The sequence below is a fragment of the Sceloporus occidentalis genome, unplaced genomic scaffold (assembly GCF_023333645.1).
Source record: "Sceloporus occidentalis isolate IW3139 unplaced genomic scaffold, rSceOcc1.0.p SCAF_4, whole genome shotgun sequence".
In the NCBI taxonomy this organism is placed as follows: Eukaryota; Metazoa; Chordata; class Lepidosauria; order Squamata; family Phrynosomatidae; genus Sceloporus; species Sceloporus occidentalis.
This window is the reverse complement of record NW_028316984.1, coordinates 161,455,926-161,471,513: the sequence shown is the minus strand read 5'-3', so window position 1 is coordinate 161,471,513 and position 15,588 is coordinate 161,455,926. Positions and strand designations below refer to the sequence as shown.

The 15,588-nt window shown below is 42.3% G+C and overlaps 1 protein-coding gene across 4 annotated transcripts in view; it reads right to left on the bottom strand.

Moving 5' to 3' along the window:
- Positions 1 to 15,588, bottom strand: part of LOC149314926 (uncharacterized) — a 130,848-nt gene that overhangs the window by 82,764 nt on the left and 32,496 nt on the right. For all 4 annotated transcript variants that reach the window (XM_089522139.1, XM_089522142.1, XM_089522140.1 and 1 more), the window contains 4 exons: positions 5,582 to 5,735; positions 3,953 to 4,057; positions 2,939 to 3,037; positions 1,937 to 2,002 (listed from right to left, as the gene is read on the bottom strand). In XM_089522139.1, coding sequence (XP_089378265.1) covers positions 1,937 to 2,002; positions 2,939 to 3,037; positions 3,953 to 4,057; positions 5,582 to 5,735 — 424 coding nt within the window. The remainder of the gene's footprint in view (positions 1 to 1,936; positions 2,003 to 2,938; positions 3,038 to 3,952; positions 4,058 to 5,581; positions 5,736 to 15,588) is intronic.

Here is a 15,588-nt window from a genome sequence, read left to right as displayed (position 1 = left end):
CATTTCCACGTCAGGAAACTCTATATTTGTGAAGACTAAGATGTTTATCACACTATACTCTTAAAGTGCTACTATTCCACTTTGACTCCTCTAGCTGCCTCCTGTTGCATTCTGGTATTGGCAGTTTTAAGGAGGGGTATTTAGAATTCTCAGGCAGAGAACTTCTCTGCCTGAGAATTCTAAATACCCCTCCTTAAAACTGCAAATCCCAGAATGCAACTGGAGGCAGCTAGAGGAGTCAAAGTGGAATAGTAGCACTTTAAGAGTATAGTGTGATAAACATCTAAGATTCCTGTTTTCCTTTTTCTTGTTACATGTACATCAGCAATTAATTTTCAAAATTTAAAATAAACATTGCTAGATCCAGGCTTTGGCATAACAAAGCATGAATGGGATGCTTAAGTGGGGAAAGGATTTTGGCTGAAGTTATGTGAAGTGTTGCACAGAGAAGAGGTTATTAGCAAAATATAGTCACCCACTCAGCCACTCATCTGCTCATAACAGCATCTAATTAACGAAACAGAAGCTTTTTCTGCATCCAACTTACTCCTGTAGAACAGCAGGTCTAACTCAGTCCAATACAATGCAATTTTGTTCCGAACTCTAATTTTCCTTATTGTCTAGCAGTGCAATGTTATGGCAACTCAAAGTCCCACTGAAGCTTACTCCCAGGCAACTGTACAGCTATCCCTCAGTTAACAAAGTAGATGTATTCCAGGACATCACTTCTTTAATAGAAAATTTGGTACCAGAGGCAAAAATAACATGGAAAAAGTAGAGATAGGTTCTTCACCACAAAAGAGAAGATCAGTAAAACATGTTACAGTGAATATTTCATTCTGAAATAACAGTATGCACATGTGAAATGAAACAATTAGCTTGAATAAATCAACAGAAACATGGTTGATATTCCCGGAGATCACTTGAAAGCTCCTTCCAAAATGTATCCAGGAATGATTTTTTCCCCACCAGCCTCCACTTTTCTTTTAATTTCCATTTTGGTGCCTAAACATAAAACTCCATGCTTCTTTAATATGTTGAGGGAAGGGGACATTGTTGAGGTAGACACTGTTTAATTGCAGCTCAATCTTTGGTTATGACATTGTTTACTCCAGACATGCTGCTGCAACCCGATAGTTTCCCCTTTTACATGGCATTTTCTCCATAAGCAGCAACTTTCCAGAAAATAGAAGCAACTTTCACCACTAATGCTTCTAGAAAGTGAAAGATTGATGCTTACCATGAATGGGCATTCAGGTGGGCTGAATAACCAGTGGATTAATCCTTCGCAGCAGCTGATCAAGGCAGTGATCCAAAATTCTAATCCATTTCATCCATTGACTCCTCTCCCTTCCACACCAGTTTAATTTTCTGCCTTGCCAACCAGTCAATGTTGTTTTACTATCTTCCTCTTTTATACTATTTTCTATTCTTTAATAGTGAGAGTTAGACTAAAGTAGGGCAAACAATGATGCATTAAAGAAAAAACAGCAGATACAAGAATGAGATGGCAACAGAAATGAGTCCTACTTGCCTTCAGAGAAAAAGAAAAGACAAGTGGAGGATGGGTCAGCCATGAAATTTGCTCCAACAACCAAAGGTACAAAGGTCATAAAGCAAGAAAGTAATAAATAATAAAATAATAATCAGTGAAGCCATTCAGTTGGCCATTGAACAAGTCTACAAAATTGTTCCCTCCGTATCCATCTTCCCAGTGCTCATGCTGCTAGAAGATGTTCAGACAGGGAGAGGAAAACGGGACTGCATGAATGTAAAAAGCCTTTGCAAAAGGCTTTGTTAATTGGAGTATAGCTGTACAGGACAGCTGCCTGGATTGTGATGATTTTTAAAATGATTTTCTAATAAAAGTATTTTGGCACACTAGGAGGGAAAATTGGTGCTATGGATTATAAATAACAATGAAAGGTGATAATACCTCTATCTCATTTGAAGTAAATGAAAGCTGTGGACAGGATTTACTTCTTTCATCTATTGTAAGATTCTACAAAGAAAAACAAAGTGCATACTTTTTATTAATATGATCAACACATTTTACTACTAAAACTTTTATTTGTAAATTGGATTCGGTCTGTGAATGTTTATGAAGATTATGGCTCAAAACACACTGAGGAAATAATCCAACTTGAGTCTGCTTTAATGGCCCTGGCTCAGTGCTAGGAATCCTGAGAACTGTAGTTTATTGTAGCACCAGAGCTCTCTGTTAGAGAAGGCTACATGTCTCATAAACCTACAGTTCAAAACTACATCATGAAAGCTTGTGTTCTTTGGTGACAAGTCACAAATCATCACTCAGCCAGCTCCGTGTCCCTTAAGATGTGGTAACAGATGGCTGTACTGCATAGATAGTAGTCCCATTGTTTATTTAATCAAAAGGAGATAATTTTACAATAGCTTACATTTTTCTGAATAAATTAGAATTAAATTGCTCAATTTAAATTGGCATTTTATACACTGAGTTAAGTTTTAAGTTCAACTTGTTCAATTTGTGCTTTAAAAATTAGAAATTAAACTTCCTCATCTTCAGATACGATATTCATTTTGTAGGGTGTGCAAACATTAACCAGTCATTTCCTATGAGTGTGGGGCATAGCAAAGGTTGGGAACCACTGGACTAGACGAACCCTTTTTGAAAGATAAAATTTTCAGCATAGGAACAGTTGAAAAAATATTATGCTAATCTAGTCATGAGTAAGTTCCAATACAGTATGGTGTCACATAAAATGCAACTGTAATAATAATAATAATAAAAAAATTTATTTGTGTTTCCCTGCCTCTCCCAGCGGATCGAAGCGGGATTACAGACTATTATAAATACAACTGTTATTAAGACAATATAAAAGCATTACCCAAACACAAAAGAACAACAGCAGATTAAACAACGCACAGTTAACACAGAGCCTACTGCAGGAATACATACTGCAAGCAAATTGTCAAAGTCCTCATCAGAGTCTGATTCTTCTTCATCTCGAAGATCACAAGAAAAGTCTTCACAAATAACTCCATTAATTACATTACTCTAGAGGGAAAAGTGAGTTTTTTTATTATTAAAGACAGCATTAAACTGAAATCCAATTTCAGACTGACTTTACAAAAAGATACAAAAAAAATCTGGAAAGTTACATTCCCCTGGATCTCACAAATCCCATGTTAGTCCCACAAATCAAGACTAACAGAGTAATATATTAGACAATATAATTTAATCTGGGTAAATAATGTTTGACAGATTACACAGAACCTTTTCAAAAACTTTGCATTCAAAAAAGAAATGGTAGAGTTTTCACATCAGGGGTTAGTGATAACATATTCTCCATCTGCAGAAATTTTTAATCCCAAAGGAGAAAATGTTAGAACAATTAGCTAGGTTAAAATAATGTAGTTAAATGTGTATGTACATTCAGAAAGAACAGTATGTTTTCTTGAAGTCTAACAGCAACTATAGCAAAAGTAGTCTTAGGTCCAAAACACACTGGTGAAAGAATCCAGTTTGAGACCATTTTAACTGCCCTGGCTGAGTGCTAGGGAGTTCTGGGAACTGTAGTTTATTGTAGCACCAGAGCTCTCACACAGAGAAGGCTAAATATCTCACAAAACTACAGTTTGCAGAATTCCCTAGCATTGAGCCAAGGCAGTTAAAGTGGTCTCAAACTGGATTATTTCTGCAGTGTGCTTTAGACCTTAGTTGCTTTGTGTTTCTGAGAAATACATCTGCCACTGCATCTGTTTCTCCATAGGCAGCAACTTTCCAGAAAATAGAAGCAACTTTCTGAGAGGTCTAAATTACACCTCTCTAAATAAAAATGAAGCTATAATAAATCTTTCTGTAATTTATGCTTTTACGTGTATACTTCAGGATAGAAATTCTATCTAGACTAGTTTTATTGTTAATAATAGGCAAAGATGGTATGCTTCAAATACATTTCAGAAAGTTTACCTCATACTTTGAAAATAAGGTTTCCTTCATTACAGAAAGAGGAGCCGAAAATTTTTGCGGAGCTGGTGCCCAAAACATTTTGAGGGAGCCTGGATGAAATTCGACCTTCAAATTAATTGGGAAGGGGAGTTATTTAGTATGACATGTTACAAACATTTGGTTCTAAACACATTTCCTTCTTAAGCAGAAGACTTCATACATGTTGCTGTGTTCAAATATCCCAAAGCACTGACTGTAAACTCAACCTAGCAAGTAATCACTATTAAGAGACCAAAGCTGTCCAAACTTCCAGAGTGTTAAGTAACAGTACTGTTTGCATTACAAGTTTCTAGATGAAGAGTCCCACCACCATCTGTTTGTGTAGAATGTTATGAAACTTGTTTGGAATGTCTATCAATACATATCTACAAATTATTCTCCATGCTAAAGGATTAAGCAGTTCTAGAATATGAATGGTGGGGGAATTTAGCTCAGGTGCTATGGAGAACTCTCTTCATGGCAGCCCTGGCTCTAGTCTGCTGGAGTAGAGTCTGTTGTCTGCCTGACAGAGCTGAAGCCAAAAGTGGCATGTTTACCTAAACCCACAGGAACATAATGTGTATAACTCTGGGTAGCAACCTAAGCAGACACTGCCCTTATAAATTACTCAGGAGCAAAGGAAGTACAGTCAGCCCACTTTATTGAGGAAGATGAAGGTTTTCCCAGAGAAAGGGAGGAAAGCAGGAATGGAATATGAGGCAATAGGAAGCCAAGAAGACACCATGATAATATATAGCAGTGATTTCCAAAGTGGGTGGTAGCACCCTCCAGGGGCATTGAAAAGTTCAGCAGGAGGGCACTAAGGGAAAAAGGGCAAGAGGGGCCAGTTAGAAAAAAGAAGGCTGCAGGGAATTGTGAGGATGAGGGTTGCATGATACTTCTTTGGCACACCATTCTGGGAAAGGACAGAGGGAGGCCGGCTGGGGAACAAGCTGTCCGTCCATCCATCTGTCCAGCCTGCGAGGCGAGAGACCCAGCATGGCTCCTCTGGCTTTGCCTCAACCTGGAGCAGAACAAACAAATACTGTCCTTTCCTTTTCTTCACTCTCCCCCCTCTCTGGACACTAAAATATTTGCCAGGCCCATCTTTTTGCAGAAACTCCTCGGCTTCCCCCTGCAAGGTGCCCAAGAAGGAATGCTTCTTCAAGTAAAGAAAGACACAGGCTGATTTTAAGGCAAAAGGGAAGGAAGGGGCAGGCACATTCAAGCTCCCCTCCGTTCCCTCTTGCCTTGGCTAACTGGCTTGAGCTAGGCAAAAGGGAAGGGGGCAGCTGTGCACAAGCTCCCTCTTGCTGTAGCTAGCTAGCATGGGGGGGCACTAGGATTGTCACGCAAGAGACAAGGAGGCGGTAGTCTGAAAAAGTTTTGGGACCACTGATATATAGCATTTGGGCAGAATGGCAGGAAAGAGAGTGTTATTACATTTTCCATCCTTACAATGTATCTCATGGCACTCTACTCAGGGTTTTTTTTTTAAGGTGCAAATTTTCATCCCTTAAAATATAGTTGATCAGACAGACAACAGCATATTCTGTGTCAAAAGACGGGAGTTTATCGAAGGATAACATTTTTAAAAAAGGAGATCCTTACTTTCTTCCCTAATAATTCCAGTTGAGGTTTTTCAACATAAAGCTCAGCTGCCCTTTTCCATTCTGGCATAGTTTTCGGTGGAGGCAAAATCTTAACTCCATCTTCCTGACTGCACTGGTATACTTCAGAAATAGGAAGACCTTCATTACAAATTCTGAAACAAAGTAAAAACTGAGTAAGTTACTATACTACTTCTAATGCACACAATGTAACAGCACGGCACATGAAAAGGCCTTTCCCTCTGTGCAGTCAGCATCCACTTCCCTATGAAAGGACAGCAAGAATGTTTCCAGTCTAACTTCTCTAGCAAAGGAGTTCCAGAGACTGGGAGCAGCCTCTGAGAAAGCCCTCTCCCGTGTTTCTACCAGATGCATCTGTGTGAATGGTGGGAAAGAAAGAAGCAGCTCCACAGAAGATCATAAACCATAGGCAAACTCATATAGCAACCCAGGAAGCACCATTCCAATAATAATGGGTAGAAAGAGATATGAAGTGCAGAGACAGTACAGTGGGATCTTGGTATCTGTGGGAGATATGTTCTGGATCCCCACGCGAATACCAAAATCTGCGGATACTCAAGTCCCAAAGGAAGGTGTGAGAACAGACCAGCAGGAACCCCGGGGGGAGAGGAGAGGGTCCCTCAAATCATGTGGCGGAAAGACACTCCATAAGGACCCCAAGTCCCTTCTTTTCCTAGCAAGCCTGATGGGGGAGGAAGGGACCCCCGACCACCATGACACCCCTTTCCAGGGAACCTGCATCAGAGGGAACAGAGGGTGTTGCAGTGGTTGTGGCTTCCTGGGCTTTAGTCTGGGGCTGGAGCAGGTGCAGAGACGATACAGGGCAGAGACATGGCACCGACCAAGGGGGACCCTCAATCCCCTTCCTCTCTTCCTTCCTCCTCCTCCACCTCTTCCTCTTCTTTTGCTTCCTTCTCATCTTATTCTTCCTCCTCTTCTTTTTTTGGCACCACTGCCTCTCTCTCTCCTCCTGAGACGAGCTGGCCAAGAATCGGGTGGGGGGTGGCTACTCAAGGCTCCAGAGCAGCCTTTTGAGGCCTGGCCCTCTTGCCTGGGGTGACAGGAGGCACCTGAGGAGGGGGCAACCTGAAGGACTGGCAGGCAGGACTGGAAGCATGCGGGAAGGGGAACCCTGGGCCCCATGGCTCCTTCTCTGGCCCGGGTGAGGCAGGCAGGGGATGGAGCCATTGCCCTTCCTCCTTCCTGACTGCCTGGAGTGCACGGGGCCCCCTTCCAGAGTGGGGCTCCAAAGGCTGGGAACCCTCCAGCCCTATACCGCTGCCACCGCCCTTCTCCCTCTCTCCTAGTGCGGAAGAGTGGTGTGTCTGAAGCACAACCATTACATAAACAAAACTGTACACACAGCTATTGGGGACAACTGGGGCTTGCCATCCGTGGATGCTGGAATCCATGGATGGCAAGTCTATGGCTAAGGAAGGCCCACTGTACTATCTCTGTATTTCAATATGATCTCTGAGGAGAAAGCAGTAGGTGAACTGTGTTTCGGAGTCATCCTTGAATCTTTGAATGTGTTTCCTTTTTGAAGACTTATGAGGGGGCTTTTGTTTGTTTTTGCCCATGTGGTCTCCCTGAGCACATGGTCTAAGAGAGTGGGGCTTCTGCTGAGACACTGACTTGCTTAGGGATGGCGCTACCATCCACTAACTCTATATAACTGCTGCCTCAGTCTTTGGAGGTCAGTCTCAGTCAGTGGCATGCACCTTGCAATGCACATGGTCATGTCAGTAAGAGTCATTACAGTTTGAAAGGGGGGGAGGGGAACTGCAGAGAAGGAGAAAGAAGGATCTGTCACTGTCTGCTGTAATGTGCATGTAATGTTTGTCTTCTTGCCAGAAAATCTCACTGACTATACTTGTAGCAAGTGCAATCTGGTGACTCTGTTGGAAGACAAGGTCAACACACAGCAGATATGTGTTGAGACTCCTCGACACATCAGAGAACAAGAGGACCTTCTAGATAACAGAACCAATAGGAAGAAACTGCCAATGAAAATGAAGAGAGATGTAACACTTAGGGAGCACCCTGGAGGACAGTCACCATCAGGAGCAGACCATGCACAAGGGATTCAAAACCACTCCAACTAAGCAATCACTCTCTACATCAGGGACGTAGCCAGGATTTTGGGAAGGGGGGTTCCAGACTAGGTGCCACCATTGTGAGAGGCTAAGAGCCCCCCCCCCCCCACACACACACACACAGAAAGAGGGTCAAACGTTTACCTCAGGGATGGAAGGGGAAAGAGGAGAGGAAGAAGGGGAGGGGGCTGCTCCGCTTCCGTGACATGCTAAGGGTTACTCGGGTTCATTCAGAGGAAAGGAGAGGCAGGACTCCTAGACTTCAATCTACTTCCTCAGATGCATTTAGATGCAATGATGATGATGATAATAATAATAATAATAATAATAATAATAATATGTAGAGAGATCTTGTAGCACCTTTGGGACTAACTGAAAGAAAGAAATTGACAGCATGAGCTTCTGGAGACCATCTGCTTCTTCAGATGCAACAACAACAATATGTAGAGAGATCTTGTAGCCCCTTTGAGACTAATTGAAAGAAATACATTGGCAGCATGAGTTTTCCTGGATGTCAGTTTTCCTAGAGTTTTCCTCAGATGCATTTAGATCCAATAATAATAATAATAATAATAATAATAATAATAATAATAATAATAATATGTAGAGAGATATTGTAGCACTTTTGAGACTCACCGAAAGAAAGAAATTGGAGCATGAGCTTTACTAGACTTCAGACTACTTCCTCAGATGCATTTGTGGCTTGCAAAAGATCACCCAGTGTATGGTCCAGTTGGAAATCGAACCCTGGACTCCAGAATCATAATAGTCCAGTGATCAAACCACTATGGAGTAGGAGGATTAAACAGGGCAGCTATGGGCCATTTGTGGCCCTGGGTCATTGTTTTGTAGTCCTTCCATCCATCCTTCCCAATTCCAAAATTATTATTATTTTGTTATAAAAAGAGGAGAAGGATTTCCTGGAAGCCTCTGGTTGCTAGCACACCATACACTGTTTAACATTTATACATAGATACAGATATAGATATCTGTTTTTCCAATCTGGAAGTGGATTTTCTCCCAGTCACAGTTTGCTTTTCCCATTCAGGTTTTGGTAGGACACACACACACACACACACACACACACACACACACACACATATATATGTATTTGTCCTGCCTCTCTCCCAAAGCAGGATCCAAGAGAGGGGACAGTAGGAGTGAAAGACACTCTCTGCATGCTCAGGCACCCACTGCTTCTAAGACTGAGGCCTGTTACAGACTGCCCAAATAAAGCTGCTTCGGGTCTCTTTGGAGGTATGCTGTTTAAATGATGCATGGGTCCTACGAGTCCGGAGGTCACGCCAAAGCCACACTCCATTCCTAAGCACTGGAGTGCAGCTTTGGTGCAGCTTCCGGATTCTTAGGATGCATGCATCATTTAAACAGTATACTTCCAAAGAGACCCGACACAGCTTTATTTTGGCAGTCTGTAACAGGCCAGAGCACTGAAACAATAATTCTGAGGTTCAGAGGCTTGGCAGCCATCCCTTCAACATGAGCAAGGTCCCTTCCAGAAAGAAAATGGAGAGGGGTGGGGAGTGGATTTAAATCATGGATAGAGGTCCCACTGGGTGACCATGGGCAGGTCAGACTCTCTCAGCCTCAGAGAAACGCCCTCTGAAAAAAATTGCCAAGAAAACACCATGATAGGTTTGCCTTAGGGTCACCATAAGTTGGAAACAACTTGCAAGTAGCATCAACAAAAGAGGTCCAAGGCTGCATCCACACTGCAGAAATAATGCAGTTAGACAACACTTTAAATGCCCTGGCAGTTCCCTGCAGTCTGTGGTGCTGCTCGATGATGGGACTTGCACTCTAGCATTGCCTGGAGCAGGGCCATAGGACTCAACAGCCCCGATTCATCATCTGGCAGAATTTGGGGGAAACTCTTTTAAAAAGGTGAAAAAAAAGAAAATAAAAATTCCTTGCAAAGTAAAACCCAGAGGTCTGCCAATGGACTTTGCTTACAAGGCAGGCGAGTAGAGAGGCCCAGACCGTTGCAGCCGGCCTTTCACTGGCAACCCACTTAGATTGATTCCTTATGTTAATTAATTAATCATAGAATCACAGAGTTGGAAGAGACTCCAAGGGCCATCCAGTCCAACCCCATTCTGCCATGCAGGAACTCTCAATCAAAGCATCCCCATTGACATACTGAAAAGGGGCCAGCTAACTGTATTTTATTTTATTTTTATTTTAAAAAAGAGAAAAAATAAAGCTGGAAGGAAGCTTCTTGCTTTTTTGCATGACAGACCCTCCTCTTTTTTGTTGTTGCAAAAACCCAGAAATGACTGGTTTTGAAAACATGAGTTCTTTATCAGAAGAAATGTACATAGTAGAGTCCGAGTCTCCTTTATCTGGACTTCTGAAAACTGAATTATTCCAAAATCCAAAACTGACCATGAGAGCATCTGGTCTGACCCCAACTAAAGGAAACTTGGGAATCTTGAAGGTTTAGATAAATTACTGAATTATGGTGTGGTCTCAGGATTTTGCTGACAACTCAGTGTACAGAAGCACAACATTATTTTAAAAATATTGTGTATTAAATTACCTTCAGCCTATGTCTATGAGATGCATATGAAATAAAAATGGATTTAATGGTTGGATTTGGGTCCCATCTCCAAGATACCCCATTATACATATATAAATATGCCAAACTCTGAAAAACTCCAAAATCCAAAATACATCTAGTTCTCAGCATTTTGGGTAAGGGAGACTCAACCTGTAGTTGATAAGAGATGATGATGATGATGATGATGATGATGATGATGATGATGAATATTTTACTATATTGTATATGGATATAACTGCTGAAAGGAAAATCAGAAGTCACCTTTTCTTTCTTTTATATTTCCTTTTAGAGCCTTCCTTCCTTCTTTCCTTCCTTTCATTCTCTTCCTTCCTTTCTATTGTTCTTTCTTGTTTCTTCCTTTTTTCCTTCCTTCATGTCTTCCTTCCCTTCTTCTTCTTCTTCCTCTTGCTCTCCTTCCACACAGAGACTAGTTTTTTCTGGCAAAATAGCAGAGAAGGAGGAGCGGAAGGGCTCTGAGTGAGGGAAAGAGGGGAAAGAAGAAGTTGCAGGGAGGGAGGCCCTCCCTCTCTCTCTGACCTTCCCTCCCTCCCCCTGGCCCTGCGCGACTGACTTCTTTAATCTTGCCATTCCCCCTCTTTCCCTAGTCTCTGAGTTCTCCTCTGCACTTTTGGTGGGAGGAGGAGGAGGAGGAACATGCCTGTGCCCCAAAAAAGGGGGGCCCAGACCCCTTGGACCCCCCCCCCTTGGCTACGTCCCTACCTACATCTTCCTAAGATAATGGTGGTGAAGAGATGCAAACAGAAGACCAGCAGCAATAGACACAGTGCATGTCAAGGAAGGAGTCAACTTAACCACCAACTGCAGCAAGTAGAAAAAGAAAGATGCTGGTGGTAGAGAATTCATTGCTCCAGATAGAATAGTGTGTCAGCTAAACAAGATGAATCAGGAAGTGTGCTGTCTTCCTGGTGTGCATATCCAACTGACAAGTTGCTGAAGCTCATCAAGAACACAGAGCAGAATCCCTTTTTTCTGATTCATTTGGGCACCAGCAACACTGCAAAGAACACCTTTGAGCAGAACACCATGAACTATGGAGCCCTGAGCAAGAAAACAAAGAGTTTAGAGGCACAGTTTGTATTCTCACAAATTCTACCTGTGAAAGATAGAGGACAACACACAAACAGGAAGATACTGCAGGTGAATGACTGGTTATGCAGATGATGTCACTTCTTAGATGAAGGAATACTGGCTACAGATGGTTGGCATCTCATTAAGACCAGGAAGAATTTCTTTGGCAAAACATGCCAAATCTGATCAAGATGGTTTTAAATTAAATTCTTAGGAGGTTGGAGATGATAGCTTAAATATCTTTCTAAAAGCAAGCTCTAAATACAAGAATGTGAATTTTAGAGAAGCTGAGGGAGAGAATGGGAGTCACAGTGAAACTTGCAGCAGTATAAAAGATAAGAACACACAATGCTTCAGATGTCTATACATCAAGGCACAGAGTTTGGAAAACAAACAAGATGCAGGAAGGTACATATGATCTTACAGACATAACAGAGACTTGGTCGGATGACTCTATTAGAATATAACAACAGAATGATGCAATCTGTTCAAAAAAAATACATAGAGAAGAAAATAAAGGGGGATTAACTTGTACAGTACTGCACATGAGTGACCAAAATAAATCTGTGGGAAGCATTTCGGTTAAAATAAACGGTGAAAGAAATAAAAACAACACTGTTGTAGGAGTTTACTACAGGCCACCAAACCAAGACAAAGTATTGGATGATGCTTTTCTGAAAGAAATTTCAGAAATCTCCAGGAAGCAAGAACTGGTAGTTATAGCGAACTTGTATTATCCTGATATTTTCTGGCAGACTAGCTCTGCCAAGCATAGGTTCACCAACAAATTCCTGATGTGCCCTGAGATATTTTCCTCTTTCAAAAGGTGAAGGAAGGACCTTGAGTTTCTTGAAGCCAACTCCATCCTCGATCCCTTTCAGTCTGGTTTCCGCCCAGGGCATTCCACAGAGACAGCTCTCATTAAGATTTCGAATGACCTTTTACAGGCCAAGGCTAATGGCCTTTACTCTGTTCTCATCCTTCTCAATTTGTCTGTAGCCTTTGACACCGTTGATCACTTTCTCCTAATTGACATACCTCTCTGACCTTGGGTTCTCAGACTCTGTTCTTGACTGGTTTAGATCTTATTTGTCTGGCAGATCTTTTGCAGTAGTTGCAGGTGGTCAGACTTCTCCTGTTCCCTTATCTGTTGGAGTTCCTCAGGGCTCCGTTCTGGGTCCCCTTCTGTTTTCTCTCTACACACTGTCCTTAGGAAAACTAATTAGCTCTTTTGGTTTTTCCTACCATCTGTATGCCGATGACACCCAATTGTATCTTTCCGCCCCTGACCTTTCTCCAAGGCTTGAACAGCAAGTTTCGTCTTGCCTCACAGCTGTCTCGCAGTGGATGCGCCATCGGCGTTTGAAGTTCAACATGTCCAAGACGGAGCTTCTTGTCTTTCCTCCTAAGCCCACCCTTCAACACTCCTTTTCTGTCTCTGTGGACAACATTTCTATTCAACCAGTCCAGCAAGCCCGCAGTCTTGATTTTATCTTTGATTCTTCTCTGTCGTGTATCCCTCAGATCCAGACCACAGCCAAGGCTTGTAGATTCTTTTTGTACAATATTGCCAAAATCCGACCATATCTCTCCACCTCTACTGCCAAGATCCTGGTCCATGCCCTAGTGATCTCACGACTTGATTACTGTAACGTACTCCTGGCTGGGCTTCCTCTTTCTCACCTCCGTCCTTTAATCTCTGTCCAGCATTCAGCTGCACGCATTATCACTTCCACCCACTGCTCTGACCACATCTCTCCTGTGTTGGCATCCCTTCACTGGCTCCCCCTCCCTTTCCGCATTCAGTATAAGCTCCTGCTGTCGACATTTAAAGCCCTCCATGGACTGGCCCCTCCCTACTTATCAGACCTTCTTTCTCCTCACCTTCCCACTCGGGCCCTCCGTTCTGGTAGTCAAGGTCTGCTGTCTCAGCCCAGGATTTCCTCTGCCCCATCCCAGATTCGCCCCTTTTCACTTGCTGCCCCTCACTCCTGGAACCTTCTTCCCCCACAAGCAAGAGCCATCACTTCTTTAACCAGCTTCAAAACGGAGTTGGAAACCATCCTGTTCAGAGAAGCCTTCCTAGGCATTGCATAATTGTCGCTTACTATTTGATGTTCTTTTGGTGCTTGTTTATCAAACCATTTCCTGTATTGCTATGTACTGTATATGTATTATCCTACTTGAGAGTATGTATTTTCCCTGGAAGATTAACCATCTATTATGAAGCCAAGCCCTCCCTCCAGTCCATCTGCCTTGGTCCAGGCCTTGGAGGTAGAGAGGAACTGCTGGACCTCTTACCCTTTCCCTCCACCACTCCCTTCTCCGTCTGTGTCATGTCTTTTTAGATTGTAAGCCCGAGGGCAGGGAACCGTCTAACTAAAAAGATTGCATGTACAGCGCTGTGTAAATTTACAGTGCTTCATAAATAAAGGTTAATAATAATAATAATAATAATAAAAGACATCCAGAATGAATAGGGTTGCCATTTGTCCTGGAAAACCTGGAAAATCTCATATTGAAGGGACTAAAAAATGTCCTGGCTGCCTGGGCCTGTTGAAGTAGTAAATTCCAGATGTCTTCTTCATCACAGACCAATGGGTAGGTTAAAACCTGGCAGTGGCGAAGAAGCAGAAAGCCATCCAAGACAACTGGCACTGCTGGAAGCCTCATCCCATCCTACAGTAGCATTGCCACTTATTCTTCCATTCCCTCCCCTCTTCCCCAAACAGGACCAGAAAGTGGGAAAAGAAAGAAGGCAAGCAGAAATGGCCTTGTGTTGCGCGGTGATTGTGTTGGTGGCTTGACTATAGGGATAGGCAGCATAGTGAAACTTCACTTCCAAACAGCCTAAAGAAAGCAAAGGTAGTTTCTTTACTCTCTGGGGCTGCTCAGAAGTCTCTCTCTCTTCACACAAGCCAGGGAAAAAAGAAGAAGAAAAGAGCTCTTCGCTTGGTACTGGTACTGAGGCTGAAACATAATGGTAGAAAAAGTGCAATGAAAACCCTATGATAGTCCCCTTAGGGTCTCCATAAATTGGAAATTTCTTGAAGATACACAAAAACAATGAATAAAAACAACACTTATTTTTAGACATATATTTCAAAGAGACCATCTTAAGTACTTCAAAGTCTAGTGAAACAGTAAGTATGTGTTAGACTTCTGTGGGATTGACATTATTGTATGGAATAGAGCTTTTATGTGTTGAATTGCACTTTGAGCAAACAAAATGAGAATATAATGTAATTAGAAAAATGTTTTTGATTGTTTATGGCTACAATCCAATACTCATTTAACTTGAGAACAATCTTCTGTAGGATTTGTATTAGCACAAATGTGAACCACCTAACCAATGTTTGCTGTCATGAACATTGTTTTATGAGCAGTGTGATACAGTCGACCCTCGGTATCCGCAGACCTGTCATCCATGGATTCAGGCATCAGTGGACGTTAAGCCCATGTTGTCCCCAGTGGTGGTGCATGTGCATGGACTCACCACCACTGGGGGCAGCCCCTATTGTCCCGTGATAGTGCATACATATAGCTGCACTGCCATTAAGTCTTGTTGTCCCTAATGCAGCCGTGCCACCACTGTCCCTAACAGCGGTCTGGCCCCGTGCATGTGCCGAAATTGAGGTTCCACTGTCCCTAATGGCAGTACAGCTGCATGCACATTCCACCATTGGGGACAACAGAACCTGAGCATCTGTGGATTTTGGTATCCACGGGAGGGTCTGGAGGGGATCTCCCACGGATACCAAGGGCCAATTGTAACATATGCAATTTAGTTTTAATATACATGAGCGTTTCTTACATTGCATTTCCCTCTGACCTTATTGCTTATAACTCCTCCTAAACCACTCTCTATCACCAAATGCATATATAATTGTTCAAATGTGTGTGTGTATGCATGCACAAACACACCCCTACCAAGTGAAAATAATTCTTCAAGCATTCTAATCAAGCATATTTTAGTCCACATTATGTGATTAAAATTTGGTCATGCTTGATTCTAATTTTTAAAAGTTATAAAATAAAACAGGAAAAAATGGAGATCAAAATGTAGTAAGGTTGGACTTATGCTGAAGAAGAAAGAACAATGATATAAACAAGCATTAACTTTTCAGAATGCTACATTTAAGTCACTATTCTTCTGGATGCATGCTGACAGTGACATCTACTGGTGTTTCACAAATCCTTTCACTAGAAATTATAGGCAAGCAT